Source organism: Elephantulus edwardii, unplaced genomic scaffold, assembly GCF_000299155.1.
Source record: "Elephantulus edwardii isolate Elephantulus edwardi_28Jun2011 unplaced genomic scaffold, EleEdw1.0 scaffold00046, whole genome shotgun sequence".
Classification (NCBI taxonomy): Eukaryota; Metazoa; Chordata; class Mammalia; order Macroscelidea; family Macroscelididae; genus Elephantulus; species Elephantulus edwardii.
In genome coordinates, this window is record NW_006399796.1 from 7419257 (window position 1) to 7439774 (window position 20518).

General features: G+C 40.3%; 1 protein-coding gene across 1 annotated transcript in view; it reads left to right on the forward strand.

The window, feature by feature from the left end:
• Positions 1-20518, forward strand: part of SNCAIP (synuclein, alpha interacting protein) — a 139657-nt gene that overhangs the window by 100099 nt on the left and 19040 nt on the right. The window contains exons 7-9 of the mRNA XM_006885995.1: positions 2455-2624; positions 10738-10830; positions 12975-14043. Coding sequence (XP_006886057.1) covers positions 2455-2624; positions 10738-10830; positions 12975-14043 — 1332 coding nt within the window. The remainder of the gene's footprint in view (positions 1-2454; positions 2625-10737; positions 10831-12974; positions 14044-20518) is intronic.

Below are 20518 nucleotides of genomic sequence, written 5' to 3' on the forward strand. Positions count from 1 at the left end.
TTGCTATTCTGACTGGGGTGAGATGATATCTCATAGTTGTTTTAATTTTCATCTCTCTCAGAGCTAGGGATTTTGAACATTTCTTCATATGTTTGTAGGTCATCTGAATGTCTTCTTCATGAAGTGTCTGTTCATATCCTGTGCCCACTTTTCTATTGGATTATTTACCTTTATCTTGTTGTTTTATAAATTCTGAATATAAGTCCCTTATCTGATATGTCATTACCAAATACTTTTTCCCAGTCGGTAGCTTCCCTTTTTACCCTGTTGGAGAAGTTTTTGGATGTGCATGGGGATTTGATTCTTAGAATATCCCGTTCATCTACTTTATCTTCTCCTGGTTGCAGGTTTTTCAGGATACTTGGAAGACTGTTTATGTTGTGGATTAGGACTTCTAGTGTTGTTCCTAGCTTTTCTTTAATGAATTTTATAGTCCTTGGTTTTAGTCCTAGGTCCATGATCCACCTTGAGTTGGGTTTTGTATATGGAGTGAGGTGTGGATCTTTCTTTAATCTTTTGCAGATACTTTTCCAATTTTGCCAACACCATTTGTTTTTTAACAAAAGGCTGTCGTTTCCCCACTTAACTGATTTCATCTCCTTGTCAAAAATCAGTTGACCATAGATAGATGGACTGATCTCCAGGTTCTCAATTCTATTCCATTGATCTATGTGTCTGTCATTGTACCAATACCATGCTGTCTTTACCACCACGGCAGTGTAGTAGGGTTTGAAATCATGGAGTGAGATCCCTCCTACCTTTCTTGTATTTTTAAGGAGTGCTTTGCTTATTCGGGGCTTCTTTCCATTCCAAACAAAACTGGAGATTGCCTTTAAAATCTGACTCCTAACTTTGCCTCCTCCTCTCCTATACAGTTCCATCCACTTGGAGTGCACCGTGCTGCCCCCTACTGTTGGAAGCTTCTCTCCATTTTCAGTGGTTAATGACAAGAGAACTTACATCAAGCTTCATTCTATAAAGTCTACTCAATTAATACAGCTTGTCCTTGCTATGTTCTGTGGTGTGTATGTGGGATGCTTCATAGCCTCCCCATTCTCCACCATTCATCTCTCTCTAGTTCTGTTTTTACTCTCAATCAGATAGATTCACCAAAAGACTAGCAATTGTGTTACTTAAGTTGTTGATTGCTGTTGAGTCGAACATGACTCAGAGTGACCTTATGAACAAAAGACTTGATTCTATACCTATTATAATTTCTCCTAGTTCATAGAGTTTCCACAGGCATGTTGTTTAGGAAGTGGATGCCTCTTCTGCTTCCAAACCTGTCTTAAGCTGGGAGATCCACGAAATACTATCTACCATGGATAAGTCTTATGCTATTTAACACCCCAATGGCACAAGGTTAAGCATCATAGAAACCCCAGATTACCTTAGTACAGCATATTGACAGAAGAGTGCTGTACCACTTAGAAGAATGTTCCTCAAAATATAATAAATATATTTATTATTATATTAAATATAATAACTGACTTTTAAATACAAAGATCCTCCCTGACTCTAAACAAGAGGCTTAAATTAATACGAAGATCCTCCCTGACTCTAAACAAGAGGCTTAAATTTAAAAACAAACATATCGTATGTTGTTCTTGTTGTTATTGTTGTTCTTGTTGTACTCAAGACAAAAAGAGTAAAGCAAAAATTGTCAGCATTCCCTTCTTGCAATAATTCCCAAACTTCATGAGCATATTTATCAAAGGAGACAAAATATATCACTACAAATATATACACTCCACAAAGACAAGAAGACTCTAATAACAGGAACAAATGCCTTCCCTTGCCTTCTCCTCTGCTGTCAATTGAGGGTGTAGATTGGAACTAGTACCTAGATCTCTGTGAGCCTGGTGAATAGAAAGTTATGCTACCAAGTCAAAGGTGGGTGATTTTAATCTGCAGCCCTCAAGCCTGGTTTTAATTGTTTTTGGTCAAACATTCCTTAGGTGGTATAGCACTGGTCTGTCCATTTTCTGTACAGTGGTAACTCATGGTTGCTGTGATGTTGAATACTGTGACACTGATATTTCAAATGTGATAATGGTTCCCTATGGTGTACAGTCTTTGGTGGAGCTCCCCAGTTAAAACAAGCTTAGAAGCAGAAGTGGCATCCATTTCCAAGATAGCTTGCCTCAGGAAACTCTTATGAACTTAGAGAAATGATGTAAGTTATACAGGTGTTCAGGTCTTTGATTCATAGGGTCACTATGCGTCATCTATGACTCGACAGTACTTGACAACACCACCACCTACATACTTTTCAGCTGCTGAAAAGTTCGTCATAGGCTCTCTCTTGGAATGGTGGTACCCTTTCCTGCTATGGGATATCTGATTATTTTTTGTATAACAGAAAAAGCCCCATCCAACGTTCTGTTAGTTGCTTTATAAAAATATTTAGAGGGTTGTTCTGATATATTTGCATGTCTCTTAATTTTCTGGCAGACCTTAGTTGAATATGGAGCAAACGTCACCATGCAAAACCATGTGGGGGAGAAACCCTCACAAAGCGCTGAGCGCCATGGCCACACCCTGTGCTCCCGGTACCTGGTGGTGGTGGAGACCTGCATGTCGCTGGCCTCTCAGGTGGTCAAGTTAACCAAGCAGCTAAAGGAGTAAGTGTCCTATTTCATCTATAAAAACCAAATCTGACTCATAACTGGATTTGCTTCACTTTCAGCTTCGGTGGTTGGTTCCCTGATAGAATTTGTGCTTTCCATGTGAAGACTTGGATTGGATTCTCACCTATTGTATTTCAGGCACAGTTAGCACCGGCAAAGGCTGGCATGTTGTTGTGATGCTTAACAGGTCTCAGGAGAACTTCTGGATTATGGTTAGAAAAAATGACCAGGTCATCTATTTCTGAAAATCAACCAATGAAGATCCGAGATTTTCCATGGGGGTGGCATAGACATAGGCTGAGTGTTGTTCTATTGTGCATATGTTGCCATGAGACTCAAGTGCTTTTATGATCAATATAGTAATAGAAGTTCTTTCTTTGTTCAGATTGTGCAGTGAAACTAACATTCTTCTCATCTTCATTTCCTCCTTCCTGAGTCCTCACAACACTGTTCATAATGACGGTATCATTTCAACAGAGACAAAAATGATATTTGAGTTAAAAAGTTAAAAACAAGTGCTCTCAACTGATAATTTAGCCTTTTCTCTATTTGTTCACATCTCAGCGCCAGATAGAGTACACAGTAAGGATCAAAAACCATATACAAGGTACCATGCTAGAATTTCTGTCCTCTATATTTCCAGAAATAAACTTTTAAAAACCATGAAAAAAGGAGGCTAGATTTGGGCCAGTTTCTTAATTTTCTTAGGGAGAAAAATGCAGCTTGGGAAGTGTGAGGTGAGGAACTTTGTAACCATCACCAAGTAAACTTACTTTAAAAATTAAGCAGATAGTTTATGAATCTTCACAATAGAGGGCTCAGTCAACGCGAAGCTGCTTTAAAACCCTGTACAAGTCTCTACCGTCACTTCTCGTTAAGATTATTAAACCTGTCCACAGTGTTTATCTAGATGCCAGGGAAACATTTCTGGGAAATCATTTTAATATGTTTGAAGAGAGGTCAGCTGGATGGTAGGTAAGTAGGTCAGAAGGATTGAATGATTAAGGAACTGACGTCCACCTGAGGAAAGGTCTTTGTAGGCTTCTTTTGATGTTTTGTAGGACATGCCACAGTGGGAAGGAGTCACTCAAATCAGAGTCAGGATTCAAAGGAAGAGGAGGCTTATGCTTATCCTTGGATCTTATGAAACCCAAAACTAGATATACATTTCCCCTGGTTATAGATCATTTGAAAAAGACCTGCAGTAGATGTGAGGTCAGAACTGATTATATCATTCACTCAACAGTGTGACAAGGACATCGGTCTTCTGTATCCTGGCTAAACCTGTGGCAGCCCCTTCTTCTCTCTACAAACCTATACCTCATCCCACCTCATATCTAGAATAGTCTCTTTAATGAGTTTACACTTCTATTTTCAGTTAAAATTTTAAAATAAAGAGGTTATCATTGTGAAATAGTCATTAAACTTTTAAGCTAAAATAAGTCTTTGAGGTCACCTGTTAGCTAAATAACAGATTGACTCATATAATAAAGAATATCACCCATGAGTAATAAAGTGCTTAAAAAATTATTGTGTGAGACTCAAAGCTTACTTTAATGCAAAGATGTGAAGATAAGGGGTCACAGACCTTCAAACTCACTACCATCAGGTCAGAACTAACTTACTGCTGATCCTCAAGGTGGCCTAGTGCGGTAAGAAGCTGTACTGCCATCTCTAGGTATATAGTTCAAACACACTGGCTCTACAGAAGCATGGAAAATCTCTCATCCTATGGATCAGTTCTGGCTTGACAGCATACAACAACAACAACAACAAATTACACAGGGAGCCCTGGTGGCTTAGTGGTAAGGAATATTGTGCTGCCATCCCAAAGGCTTGTAGTTCTATTCCATCAGCTGTTTCACAACAAAAAGATGTACAGTCTCCTTCTGTGCAACGTACTGCCTCTGAAAACCCACTGGAGGGTCAGCTATGAGAGTCAAAGGTACATAACCACAGTAACAATAAATCACATTAGAAGAAATGACTTCTCTTTCTCTTTCTCTGAATCACTGGTGAATTTGAACCACCAGACAAGCATGGACTTTATGTTAGCAGCACAACCTCCTTTGGACTACAGGAAATGGTGGATCTAGAACATCCTGTATAAAATAACCAGTATCACTAGATAATTTGTGTAAGAATCATTAAGTGGGAATTGAATTTGCTTTATAATTAAAAAGAATTATTATTAAATAAATAGAAGCATCAGCTTTGAGCTTTTGGAGATGAGCAATCTCCTCTAGAGATGGACGGTCAGCTCTGAGTGGTTCTGACTCAAAGGCAGTGAGGATCTCATGAGTTAATCCTCTTCCACGTTACACAAACTCTCTCCCCTGAGGAAAAATGAGTAAAAAGGCCCAGAGGTCATTGAGGGAGAAGTGTACACCGATTGATAATACAGTGCATTGTCTTGAGACTGTTGAATATTGTTATACCTATTACCTAGTCCTTTTCCATCCTTATAATCAGTTTCAGAAAGGATCAAGATGGTCTGTAGGGTTTTCATTGATGGATTTTTGGACGTAGATTGCCAGGTCTGTCTTCTTAGTCCCTTTTAGTCTGGAAATGCCACTGAAACCTGCTTAACATCACAGCCATATAAAAATCTCCACTGACATATAAGTGGTTATTGTGGCTGTTGAGTTTCTTTCAGTCGACTGTGACTTCAAGTGCCCATATGAGACAACAGATTGAAACAGTGCCCTGTCCTGCATCACCCTCAATGTTCACCATGTGTGTCCACTATTGCAGTCACTCTGTCCATCTCCTTGAGGGTCTTCCTCTCTTTCCGTGACCACTTGCATTTCTAAGCATGATGTCTTTTTCCAAAGACCAGGCTGCTCCTTGGAGGCAAGGATTCTGGGGCTTCGTCTGACATACTTTGGACATGTTTTAAGGAGAGACAGGTCTTTAGAGAGAGACATCATGCTGGGTAGAGTGGAGGGACAGCGCAGGAGGGGAAGACCCTCTATGAGGTGGATTGATTCAGTGACTGGGGTAATCGGGATGGGTTTGTCAGAGGCAATGAGATTGGCACAGGATAGAGCACGGTTTAGGGCTGTTGTACATAGGGTCGCTATGAGTCGCAAACGACTCGACGGCACATAACAACAACAGTGCCTCATGACAATAGCCTTGTAAATGTAATGTCCATTGATCTATGTTCACACACTCAAGTGGAGTGTTGACATTCAGAAAGATGAACTTCAAAAGGATCCACTAGAATACTTTCCTGAAAGCCCATATTCAGGGAAAAAAAAAAAAAAAACAACACAAAGCGATCTCTCCAGTCCCTGTAGAATGGAATCTGAGTAGCTTTCATAAGTTGCAGTAGATTTTTTTTTCCCCAAATTCTTCAAGGTCAGGATCTAGACTGCTTTCCCTACTAATGATCCTGAGGTAAAATGCACATAGGCCCTAATTTCCAACTGTCTTTCAGTTGTCTCTAGAGCTGAGTGCTGTAGATGGTGTTGTAGAACTACTCACACTAATGACAAAGGGAAATATGGGGAGTTATTACCAGGTGCCACAATGAAACTTAAAAGACTAGACATTAATAGAGGAATTAGGGTAGCCACAGCAGACTGTGTCTTCCAGTCCCCAGTTACCAGTGACGTATATAAGCTCAAAAGAAAACATGGAAAATGCCGTGTTAGTAAGAATTACTGGGTGGGAGACTGTCTTGTATACCTTTTCTTACTAGAACACCCTTACAAACTCTTTATAGTTGGTAAATATGTTTCTATTTAGAAATGGCACCTTTGGTACTAATAAAGGCCTAGTCTATGAAGCTAGGTATGTGCTGGTGTATGAAAGGCTTTAAATCCCTTAGCATTTAAAAAAGAATCATTCTTTTCCAATCATACTGTCCTTATCTCTAAGAAACTGGGAATTCTAGTCATTAATCAACTTAATTGCCTTTTCGACCAATTGGTAGGTAGCATCAGGATGGATGGCTAAGAGATTGAGATTGTTCACAGCTTCAGTTTGCTCAGCTCCACGGTCAATACTCTTGGTACCAGCAGTCAGGAAATCAAAAAACGTATTGCGATGGGAAAATCTGCTGTTAGGGACCTCTCTAAAGTACTCAAGAGCAACAGTGTCTCTCTGGAGACTAAGGTGCACCTGATACAGGCCATGGTCTTTGCAATCACTTGTTATGCATCAGAGAGTTGGACAATGACTAGGGAGGATAGAAGGAGAATTGACGCCTTTGAGCTGTGGTGCTGGAGAAGAGTGTTGAGGGTACCGTGGACTGCCAAGAAAACAAACAGATTCATCCTTGAGAGGGTTAAACCAAGCTACTCCTTGGAGGCGAGGATTCTGGGGCTTCGTCTGACATACTTTGGGCATGTTGCAAGGCGGGACAGGTCCTTGGAGAGGGACATCATGCTGGGGAGAGTGGAGGGACAGAGCAAGAGGGGAAGACCCTCTATGAGATGGATTGATTAAGTGACAGGGGTAATCGGGATGAGTGTGTCAGAAGCAATGAAATTGGCACAGGATAGAGCAGGGTTTAGGGCTGTTGTACATAGGGTCACTATGAGTCGCAAACGACTCGACGGCACATAACAACAAAACAACAATTGCCTTCCAATAATCAATTTTTAAATATAATTCACTTAATGAAACCTGACAGACCTTCTAAAATAGACTGTAATTTTAAAAAAAAAATTTGTATGTAGTACCAACTAGCAAATTGTAAAGAGTAAACATTCTAATGCGTTTTGATTTTCAAACTTCTTGGATCAGAATCAGCAAATTACATCTTGTCTAGGACTGATTTCATGCTCTAAGGAGAGAGTTGAGTAGTTGTGACAGAACACAGGGCCCATAGCCTAATGTGTTACTGACTCCTGCTTTAGACAGTGAAGTTTTTGGTCGCTGTTAGCAAAGAGAGGGTCATTCCAGCTTTTGAAGGCTACTGCATTCCTTTGCTCCTGGACTCTCTCTCTGTTTTTAATACCAGCAACCGTGTATTGAGTCTTCCTCACACTTTGAGCTTCTCTGACTACTCTTTCTGTACTTGTTCTCCTTTCAGAGATTAGTTAGATTGGACCCAGCTGATAATCAAGGATAATCTCCCTATAATTAATTCTATAACTTTATTTGTCTTTTGACTTGTAACATATTCATAGGTGTCAGGCACTAGCAAAACTATCTTTGGGATAGGAGAGCATTATTCAGCCTACATTAACACTGTAGGGTTCAGTGATTACAGGTTATTCCTGTAAAGTCATAATCAGTTTATTGTACTTATTTCAAGCTCTTTACCAGTTCATATGTATTTTTTAAAGGATTTTCATTTCTTAACCCTGTGGTTTTTAGCCTGTTTTTCTTAACTTTAGAACACTTTCTCATTGACATGCAGTATTTCCAGAGGAAATTGAATGTTGCCATACGTTGTTTTCCCTTTATATAAGAAAATAACAAGACTTTAAATTGTTTTTACTCAAAGAAGAAATTGTTTTCTTTTGGTTTGTCTTATTTAGCCAGCACTGCTATGACTGAACTACAAGTTTGTGGTTTTAACAAACGCAAATTTACTTCTCACAGTTGTTATATGCCTTCAGGTCCACTATGACTCATAGCGACCCTACGAACAATAGCTCTACACCTTGCCCTGTCCTGAGCCAAGGTGGTTCCATGGTAGAATTCTGACCTGCCATGTGGGAGACCCAAGTTTGATTCCTGGACCAGGCAGTCTACTGTCCCCTTTAGGTCAGAATTTCTAAGTGGTCTAAGGTGCCAGACTCAAGATGCATACCTTGTCTGTGTCTGGTCTCCTCTAGAGGCATGAGTTTGAATTCCACTTCTGACACAATGTTCTAACAGTTTGTGGTTGTTATTATGTGCCGTTGAGTAGCCTGTGATTCGTAGGGACCCTACGTACAACAGCCGTAAACCCAGCACTGTCCTGTGCCAATCTTATTGTCTCTGACACACCTACTTCTGTTAACCCAGTCACTGAATCAGTCCATCTTATTGAGGTTCTTCCTCTCCTGTGCTGTCCTTCTACCCTCCCAAGCATGACGTCCCTCTCCAAGGACCAGTCCCACCTTGCAACATGTTCATAGTAGGTCAGATGAAGCTTCAGAATCCTTGCTTCCAAGGAGTGGCTTGGCTTCACACTCTGTAGGATGAACCTGTTTATTCTCCTAGCAGACCATGGTATATCCAATACTCTTCTCCAGCACCACAGCTCAAAGGCATCTACTCTCCTTCTATCATCCATAGTCATTGTCCAGCTTTCTGATGCATAGCATGTAATTGCAAAGATCGTGGCCTGGATCAGGCGCACCTTAGTCTCCAGACTGGCAATGTTACTCTTAAGTAAATCCGAATTCAGAGTGCTACCTCTAGGAGGAGATTTCTGTCTGTGTCAGATGTGGGAGAAGGTTGTGATTTCTTTTCAGGTTCTGGAGTTTTTGTTCCTTCATATGACATGACATCTCTCTTCCTCATCTCTTTTTTGTTTGCTTAATGCGGACTTTTATGTTTCAGAAGAGATTGCTTTTACACACCTTAAACCAAATACTGCCTTATTAACATAGCAAAAAAAAACCCCACATTTCTAAATGAGATTGTAATCATTTGAATAGTAGGACTTGCAACACCTGTTTTAAGAAAACACATGAGAGTTTTGTACTGGTAATTAAATTAATAAAATTATAGTTTTAAAAATATAATTTTAAGAGAATAAGTAAAATTACATAATATGTTCATATATAATTTTTTCTATGGATGCATGAATATGTAGAGATATATCAGGGAGCTTGGATGGCCTAGTGGTAAGGAGTTGTGCTGCCAATCCAAAGGCATACGATTTGAATCCATCAGCTGCTTCATAGGAGAAAGCTGAGCAGTCTCTTCCCTAGTTTACTGACTCTGAAAACGCATTGGAGGGTCAGCTGTGAGTCAGTTCCAACTTAAAGTACATAATTACGATAGAGTTATATAGCAAAAACCGAGATTACACTACACAAAGTGTTTTGTTGCTTCCCTTTTAACTGAACTCTGATTTATAAATCTTTTCTCTGTCCTTAATAGGAAAGTGTATTTATTTTTCATTGATGCCCTTATGTTGAAGAGAGCTCTGATGGCATAGAAGATAGCACGCTGCAGTGCAGCGTAAAAGATTGATGGTCTGTGGGAGAAAAATGGCAGTTCTTTCCTGTTAAGACTTACAGCAACAGAAAGCAAATAGAAGGACAAACATGAGTCAGAATCAATGTGACCGCAATAGATTTGGTATTTTTTTAATTTAGTTATTATATGAATGAACATAAGTTATTGATTGACATTTAGATTATTTACAGTTTTTCACCACTGTGAACAATAAATGCCCCTTTGAACACTGAGGTGGGACACATAAGAAAATTACTGATTTTGGCTACTGGTCTGATAGAGACGAATGGAATTCCTGCAAACTTGAAATAAAACTCACCCCCTTGGCCCAACTTTCAGCCAAACAATAGACAGATAGATAAGATGAATAACACCAGGGAGGCACTCACTCTTAAAATAACCAACTATGTAGGGTCAAAAGGGCAGAATTTGATTAAGAATAAAGTTCAGAATGCAGAAAGTGGTTAGAAAGACATGGGAACTAGAATCACAGGAAGAAGGCATTTACAGTGTAGGTACTGAAATCAGTGTTATAAAATGTGTAGGAATAGTTGAATAGAAAAACAACAGTTAAATAGAAGGTTTGCTTTGTAAACTTTCACTCAAATCACAATTTAAAAAATTAATAAGAGTCCTGAGCTTTGAGAATAAAAATTATTCACATGTATAAGGCTTTGAATAGTTACTAAAATTATCATGAAGAAAATTGATACCTATTCATTTATACTGGTGTTGTCAAGTTGGCTCCAACTCATGTACAGCAGACTCACACACTGTACCCTGTGAACGGCAGGCAGAACCACATATTGCACAAGCATCATTTTGTAAGTTAACTTGAAGAAAATGTATACTCACTATTTATAGTAGTTGATGGTGGTGCTGTCAAGTTGGCCCCAACTCATGGTGAACCTGTGGACAACAAAACCACACATTACCCATTATCAGCTATTTATTCGCATTTGTATGTTTTCCCCAGACAGACAGTGGAGCGTGTCACACTGCAGAACCAACTCCAACAACTTCTAGAAGCTCAGAGATCAGAGGGCAAGTCACTCCCTTCTTCACCAAGGTAATATGAGGACTGTTCTTAAATGACTCAAATCTTTGAATCTTCTAGAGATTCTTTTGAGATCTTTTAAGAGGGTGTTAATGGAAAACAGTTTATTCTTACCAACAGAAATGAAAATTTAAAAAAAAAACCAAACATTGGAAAAGTTTGGGTTTTTCCTTTCTTCATATATGAAATGGTAATAAGGATATTAAGTTATAAAGTTTGTAAAGATGAAACTATAACTGAGAAAAATTCCTGTAAAACTGATATACTAGTAAAACCATAGACAAATTGAGCAATCAGGCTGTTAGGAGGGGCTTGGAAAAGGACATCATGCTTGGAAAGGTAAAGGTTTAGCAAAGGAGAGAAAGACTTTCAACAAGATGGACTGACATACTGCTTGCTGCAAGGGGATCGAGTATATCAGAGATGATAAGGATAGCTAGTGCAGATGGGACATGGTTTTTCCGACCCTTTGTTCATAGGGTTGCTAGGAGTTGGACTCCACAGCAAATTGACAGAAGAGTGCGGTACAATTTAGAAGAATGTTCCTCCAAAATATAGTACAAGGGATTAAACGATAATCCCTTGGGCCCAACTTTTAAATACAAGGGCCCTCCAAGAGGTCTTGTTGACTCTAAACAAAAGGCTTAAATAAAACAACCAAACATTCCACACCAGCCCTCAACCAAAGCAAGAAAGACCATCTTACAGAGTCCAGTAGCTTCACCCCATCTGTGAAATGGAGACAAGAGCTTGGCCTTAAATTAAAGTACCTTCAGGAGGTCTCGTTGACTCTAAACAAGAGGCTTTTAAGAAACAAACAAACAAAATAAACCCTCCACAACAATCAAACGTTTTCTGTTGACCCTCAGCCAAAACAAGAACACCCATCTTATAGAGTCTAGCTGCTTCACTCAGCTCCAAAATGGAAACAAGGCCTGGCATTATATGTTGCTATTTTTGTTGCTGTTAAGGTGTCAAGTGATAACCCTAGAAACAAAAGACCTTAACCCTGTTCTATAACTATTATTCTTTCTCTCAGTTCATAGAGTTGCCACAGGCATATTTAGGAAGTAGATGCCACTACTCCCAAGCCTTTCTTAATCTGTGAACTCTACCAAATATTGACAACCATATGTAACCATTATGGCATTTGACGGACCAGTGGCACACTGTTCAGTATCACAGCATTCCCAGTTACCTCATTAGAGTGAGATGACAGAACAGTGCTTTACCGCTTAGGAGAATGTTCATTTCAAACATAATTAAAACTAGGCCTGAGGGCCACAGCCCTCAAGGGCCCAGTTGAATTTTAAAAAGTCCCAGGCCCACACACCAGGCTCCCATTGGCTCCCACAAGAGACTTCAGGCCCACACTCAGCACCAACCAAACAGTCCACAGCCAACCTTCATCCAATACAAGAAGAACTAACAACAACATAGTGGCACAAAATATGAGGCTCGCTATAGCTCAGTCAGCATGATGGGGTATTTTCACATTGCTTATAAAATAGTTCAGATCACCTAAGACACCACACTGCTACCCCAACAGCATGCAGTTCAAATCTACCAGATGCTCCAAGGAGAAGAATGGGCAGTCTCCTCCTATTTGATTTACTGCATCTGAAAACTCACTGAAGGGTCAGCTATTGGTCAGTTCCAACTTGATGGCAAACAACAACACCATTCTTATTCCAAGATCCCTGGTAGCACAGTGTTTAAGTACTTCACTGCTAACCGAAAAGTTAGCTCTTTGATCCCAACAACTCTTCTGCAGGAGAAAGATGCGGCAATCTGTTTTTATAAAAATTTACCATTTTGGAAGTTATATGGGACAATTCTACTCTCTGTTGTTGTTGTATACCATTGAGCCAGGACCGACCAACCCCATAGGTAACCCTCCAGTGGGTTTTCATAGACAATACCATGGGAAGAGATTGTCCACCTTTCTCTTGGAGCTGCTGGTAAATTCGAATGTCATGCATTTTCTCTGTCTCCTGCATGTTTTGTTGTCAGAGAAACTCAGTAGCAGTAGATTTATTTTATTCCATTCTTAGTTATTGATAAGATACTAGGGACAATAAACTGCATGCAATTACTGTAACTGAGTAATTTTAACCCAGTAGGATAAACTCATATATCTTTCATCTTATTTTCAGTTCACCATCCTCACCAGCTTCCAGAAAATCCCAGTGGAAACCTCTAGATGCAGATGATGAATCTATAATCAAAAGCAACCCAGGAGTCCAAGAGGGAATTCAGGGTCTTGGAAACCTGCCATTGTCTAGCCGAACTAGGGCCAAAGGAAAAGATGAAGATTCTGATAAAATCCTACGGCAGTTACTGGGGAAAGAAATCTCAGAGAATGTCTGCACCCAGGAAAAGCTGTCTTTGGAATTCCAGGATGCTCACTCATCCTCTAGAAATTCAAAAAAGATTCCTCCAGAAAAGAGAGAATTGAAATTAGCCAGGCTGCGGCAGCTAATGCAGAGGTCACTGAGTGAGTCCGACACAGACTCTAACCACTCTGAGGACCCCAAGACTACGCCTGTGAGAAAGGCTGACAGGCCTCGGCCACAGCCCATTGTGGAAAGTGTGGAAAGTATGGACAGTGCAGAGAGCTTACACCTGATGATAAAGAAACACACTTTGGCATCAGGACGCCGATTTCCTTTTGGTATCAAGGCCTCTAAGTCTCTGGATGGCCATAGTCCATCTCCCACCTCAGAGAGCAGTGAACCAGACTCAGAATCCCAGTATCCAGGCTCCGGGAATACTCCTCCAAACCAGCCCCCTGGAGACTCCACTCACCCCAGCCCTGACAGTACTGCTGCCCAAAAAATTGCCACAAGTCCCAAGAGTGCCCTCAAGTCGCCATCTTCCAAGCGCCGAACATCTCAGAACTCCAAACTCCGAGTTACCTTTGAGGAGCCTGTGGTGCAGATGGAGCAAACTAACCTTGAACTTAATGGAGAAAAGGATAGAGATAGGGGCAGGACCCCCCAGAAGACCTCCATGAGCAGTGAGTCAGGAGATCAGCTTAAAAGGCCTTTCGGAACTTTTCGGTCTATCATGGAGACACTAAGTGGCAACCAGAACAATAACAATAACTATCAAACAGCTAACCAGCTAAAGATCTGTGCCCCACCCTTGACCTCACTTGGCAAGAAGATGATAGACACCAAGGGAAGTCCCCTGAGCTTGGCCAGCAAAGGAAAGAATAAGGCAGTAAGTACTACTTGGAGAATATCTTCCCCCCCCCACTTGCATAGATTATATTACTATTTCTACCACTAGATGTTGGCGACCTGTGTCATCTTAAGGAAATCACCAGAAAAATTCAGCAGGATGCATGGAAAACCAAAGTCACTTGTTCCTTATGAGACATGTCATGGTGGAGTGCATACCTTTTGTTCTTCCTTTGAAAAGACTTTAACAGAGAGGTAGATAAATCACAGGATATGATATTCTAACCCCTCAATGTACTTGACTCCTTCTCTTGGAGTGTTAGTGTTTGTGTTTTGGGTATTAGGAAGCATTCCTACAAGATTACCCTCCAATCTGCATTAGGTAGATCCTTTCTGGGTCCATATTTTGTCTTAAATTGGAGTTTTTCCCTCTTCATATGATTGAATAGTTTTTTCTTGAACCAAATTTAAAAGCATATAATTAGAAACTGCATTTCTAAGGTCTTTAACTGTTCAATTTTAGAATGACCTAGACTAACTATACCACAAGAGACTTTCACGATGGCAGTTTAAAGTCCAGGATCCCAAGTGTTGATTAGAATACTATAGAAATCTAAAGTTCTGCCAGTACACAGGAGATGGCAGAATGTGCCATTAACTATATCATCACATTTGTTGAAACACCATGCAATATAATCCATGGCTTACATCTAGTGATTACAGGCTAAGAGTATCTTTTCAAGCCATGCTTTCTGTATATTCTGTGCATATATTATGCCATCAGAAAACAGCATCACAGCCAAAATGTGAAGTTTTCTGTGGAATGGAATGGCCAAGAATATCAGCCACACAGTCTAATTAAATCACCCAGCTGAGCATCAAATTTGTATAGTTCTTTATTTGCTGTAAGGTTAAAATCCCATTACAGTGAGATTTAAAGACTATTTGAGGTGGTGGTTGTTATTATATGCCATCAAAATTACCTATGACCCATAGTGACCCTATGTACAGCAGCTCTGACAGCTGCCCTGTCCTGAGCCAGTCTCACTGACTCTGATGCACCTACCCTCATTACCTTAGTTACTATAACAATCCTTCTCTTCTGGGACCTTCCTATCCTGCACCATCCTTCCACCCTTCTAAGCATAATGTTCTTCTCCATGGACTGGTCCCTTCTGGCCACGTACCCAAAGTATATGAGATGGAGCTTCAAAATCCTAGCCTTCAAGAAGAAACTTGGTTTTATCCACTCCAGGACAGACTTGTTTGTTATCTTGGTGGTCCATGGTATGTTCAAGATTTTTCTCCAGCACCAAAACTGAGGCAGCAATGATTCTTCTGTCATCCTTTGTCATTGTCCAGCTCTCTGATGCGTAACAAGTAATTGCAAAGACCATACCAAACTCAATTTTTAGTTAATAGCTCTCTAATAAATTGCTTCTAAATAGGTACACATTTCTGCCATGCACTGCCCTTATAGTAAAAAAATTGGCATATATTTGTCTCAGCTGGAAAAGTCACACTTATGCCCAAAAAGCAGACGTAGTAAGTTAAACATGCCAAAGCAAATTTCTCAAATGAAACTTTCCCAAGTGATTTAATGGTTCCTTCAATAATAAGAGAACAACCATTTCAACAAGTTCCTTTGCCCTCAGAATCTGCTACTCTGCTGTCTTCTGTCTCCTGCATGTTTTGTGTTCATTGAGACTTGTGCATGTACTGAGCTCATTGCATGTTTTTGGATGATTTTTTAATAAAATTTTTCTTTTTTCGTGGTTTACTTAGAAAGTTTGTATTCATTGTTTACCACACTTGGATCTTTCCCATCTCATTTACCCACCTTTTCCTCCTCCAGTTAATTTGTGTGACTGTATTATTACCTCTTGCCCATCCTCACCCCTCTGCACGTACCCACCCCCTGCCTTGAATCCTCATACATGTTTTACTAGTTATCTACTTTTAAAATAATGGGCTCATACAGTATTTGTCCTAATGAGACTGAGTTCACTTATAATAATCCTCTCCAGTCCCTCCCAATTTAGGTCGTGATTTTCAAAATCATTGTACTGTGTTCTGTATAGTATTATTCCATTGTCTGAATGTACCATAATCTCTCAATCCATTCACTTGTGGTTGAACATTTGGGCTCTTTCCATTTCTTGTGATGGGAAATAAGGCTGCTATAAACATTAGTATATAAATCTCCATTTGTGCTGCAGTTCTAATTTTCTCGGGGTATCTTCCAAGCAGCGGAATAACTGGGTCATAGGGAATTTTATGTTCAGCTTTTTTTAGGAAATGCCAAATTGCCTTCTAGAGTTGTTATTGTTGCTGTTATGTGCCATTGAGTCACCTGCAACTCATAGTGACACTATGTACATTTTGAAGCCTGCCCTATCCTGAGCCAATCACACTGACTCCGACACACTTACCCCCACTGCCCTAGTCACTGTATCAATCCATCTCATCCTGGGTCTTCTTCTCCTGTGCTGTTCCTCTACCCTTCCAAGAATGATATCCTTCTCCAAGGATTGGACCCTCCTGGCCACCTGCTCAAAGTTTGTAAGAGAGAGCTTCAAAATCCTAGCCTCCAAAGAGAAACTAGGTTTTATTTTCTCCAAGACAGACAAATTTGTTTTCTCGGCGGCCCATGGTATGATCAGGACTCTTCTCCAGCGCTACAACTCATAGGCATCAATTCTTCTTCTGTCATCTTAAGTCATTGTCCCGGTCTCAGATGCATAGCAAGTAGTTGTGAAGACAATTAGGTGCACCTTTGTTTCTAGATTAACATCATTTCTTCTTAGTACTCTGCAAAGGTCCCTGACAGCAGATTTACCTAATGCAGTTCATCCTTTGATTTCCTGACTGCTGGTGCTGAGAGTGTTGATTGTGGTGCAAGCTATTACTGTTAACAAACTCAACCTCCTCTCCATCCTTTATGATGTTATTTGGCCCAGTGGTGAGAATCTTTGTTTTCTTGATGTTGAGCTTCAATCTATATTGAAGACTACAGTCCTTGACCTGCAGCAAGCACTTCAGATCTCACTCAGTTTTAGCAAGCAAGGTTGTGCCATCTGCATAAAGTAGGTTGCTGATGAGTCTTCCTCTAATCCTGATGCTACATTCCTCCTCATAAATCCCAGCCTCCCACTTGATTTGTTTTGCATATTGATTGAGAAGGTATGGAGACAGGATGCATCCTTGTCACAGTCCCTTCCTGATTTTGAACCATGCAGTGTTTCCCTGCTCTGTTCTGAGGATGATTTCCAGGTCCAAGTATAGATTTTGCATAAGCACAATTAAGTGTTCCCCTCACAGAGCTGAGGTCTTGTTTCACATTGTGAACCCCTAGCTCACGTTGGGAACCCCCGTGTGTCACACACAGCAAGAAGTTGAGACTTCCATCATGCAGATACCCTATTCCCCCAGGATCCTGTAGGCTTTGTTAACAACTACCCTTCCAGACTAGTTGTACCATTTTACAGATACACCAAGAGTATATGAGTTCCTATCTCTCCACATTCTCTCCAACATTTATTACTTGCTGTCCTGTTTAACTTTCCCACTGCTACTGGAATAAGATGGTTTCTCTTTGTGCTTTTGATCTGCATCTTTCTTATTGTGATTTTGAGCATTTCTCCATGTGTCTCTAGGCCATTCTAATATCTTCTGTGAAAAGTCTTTCCATGTCTTTTGCCTGTTTTGTAATTATCAGTCTTTTTCTTGTGGAGGCCCTGTAAGATTGTGTAAACTTGATGTAAGCCATATTCTGAAATGGTATTGACAAATGTCTTTTTTCCCAAACAGTAGGTAGGAGACTTAGGGCATCTACATCAGTCTTTCCTCTAACACATTGATTGAAGAGCATCTGCTTAGCTGTGTACAGTACTTGGCACTAGAGGATGTCTTCCTCAGCATTACCAGGGTGTTTGCTTGGAATTGCATGAATTTTTAAGAGATGGACCTAGAGCAAGTTTGAGCAGGGGTTGACCTGAAGAAACTAGAGAATTACAACTCTTCTTCCAAACAGCAATAGGTACAGACTACTGCTTACCGGCTTCTAAAATGTTAGCACATGCCCCATTAAAGGGCCTTCGTTCCAGTGCCAGAGGCCAGAAGAATCTACTCAGTTCAGACTTGCTGTTTTCTTTTGTTGACTTTGGCTTTCAGTCTTTGTCACAATGGAGTCAAGCAAGTATAGAAATAAAATTTCCTGTCATACCTAGAATGAATCAGAATCTGTCTGATCATAATTAGAGCTGGAACTTTGTTTCATTGATGATTATAGGCAGAAAATACCTTTCATCACCACTACTGGCTTTGGGAGGAGCAAGGCTCGGTCACTTGGCAATATCTCTAGTTCAGCGTTAAAAACAAGTGTCAGTCAGCCAGCTAATCATATGAATGTTTATTAGTTAAAGAAGGGATTTGCTAAGACAGAATGCATAGGTCATATACATAAAAGAAAGGTCATCTTTGGATGTCCTTAAAGGCTGGGGCACCTTCTTAAGCAAAGTCGTCTTAGCAGCATAGTAGTTGTGCTTTTCTAGGAACATGCCTATTCCTTGACAAGATGAAAGCAGTAAAAGAAAAAAAGCAACCGAAGAGTTAGTGTCTCTTGACTGGCGTATTTCAGGAGAGTTAAGCCTCTAATATATTTATTAGATAACTGTTGCTTTCAGATAATTTTTGAAAGAAAATTTATGACATGCCATTTCAGCACTTTTCCCTTCCAGATCTTCAAAAGACTGCATATAGGTGAGTGAGGATGTGCGTTTTTTAGGTATGAATTTTCGCTCACAATACTAAGTTCAAGAAATGTCACTCTTCTTTTTTTCTCCATTAAATCAGATTTCATCTGCTGCCATCTCTCTTCAAACTGGTTGTTGTTATTGCTGTGTACTGTTGAATTAGAAACCATCCATAACTAACCCTCCAGCAGATTTTCAGAGACAGAAAATCGCACAAGAGGAGATTTCCCATCTTTCTCCAGTGCATCAGTTAGTGCCTTCCAGCTGGCAGTGAAGATCTTACCACCAGGCCTTCAAGCTAGAAGGAAATTAAGTCTTCAGCATTTTAGAGATGTCCCTCAGGATCTCGTTAACCCAATATATTGAAGAGCTCTAGTACTTCATTCTTTGCTGGTCACTAGCTGTGGTACTGGAGAAGAGTACTGAATATCCTATGGAATGCCAGAAAAATAAGCAGATATGTCTTGAGAAAAACACAGTCTAGTGCTGCTTGAAAGCAAGAATGGCAAAGCTTCATGCCTCAGACATTGAGCATGTTTCTAGGAGAAGCTATTCCTTGGGAAGGGAAGATAGGAAATGTGGACTGTTAGAAAAAGATAGGGAGATCCTCAATATGGTGGGTTGACACTCTGACTACAGCACTGGGCTCAGGTTTGTCAGAGAGGATGAAAACAGGATAGGACAAGGTTCAGATATGTTGTTCATAGTGTCGGTAGGAGTTGTACTTGACTCAGAGACACCTAACAACAACAGTGATATCCATATATCAGACTCTCTGTTGGAGAAGGCAAGTTGCCAGGGCTCCTTCCAGTCACATATGGGCATGGGATTTGGGGCAATTCTGAGATTCTAGGGCCTCAATTATGAAGGAAATAGACAAAAAACAACCATTCTTTTCACAAGTGTTGTGATAGGCCCACTACTGTTCTTCCCAGCTATGTCTTCCACTTCTATCCTCTTAGGCTGAAGTGTTTTCTAGTGCCTGAAAACTTCTCCTTTTATACGAAAATGGAGGTCACTAGTGATACCCTGAAGTAAGAAAGTACAAAGATTTGGCAAACTTTGAGGGAAAGAGTTATAGCTGATTACTCCTAGGGAACTCTGATGGCTCAGTGGGTAAGAAGTTGTGTTGCCAACCCAAACTCAGGCTATTGAAATACAACAGCTGATCCTTGGGGAAAATAGAAGCATCTCCTCCCTTACCATTTACAGCCTCTGAAAATCTCAGGAAGGCTCAGCTGGAGCTAGAATCCAACTCAACAGCAATGAGTTTAAGGGGTTTTGTGGGCTTCCCCCGCCCCCTTTTCCCCCCTCAGGCTTCCACAGGAATCTGGAAAAGGACGATTACTATGTTAATTTATTCTCCTGCCAGAAATACTCCATTCTGTATTTTCATGAGCAAAGGAACAAAGCTGAACAACTTCCTGTAATAGTAGTATAAAAATCAGAATGCAGAAAGAGGTTGTGGACACACTCAGATGTCTTACACTTGTTTACCCTTTTCTCCTAACTTTTCTCCCTGAAGGCTCAGTCTTTGAACTTAACAAATTCATTAACTTTATAAGGATTTCTGCTGGCCTAGTGGGTAAGGAGTTGTGCTGCCAACTGAAATTGGTGGTTCAAATTTATCAGCTACTTTTTGGGAGAAAGATAGGCAGTCTCCTCCTAAGTAATTTATAGCATCTGAAAACCCTCTCAAGGGTCACCAATGCATCAGTTTCAACTCAACATCAATGAAAGAAAGAGACATAGTAGTAGTTT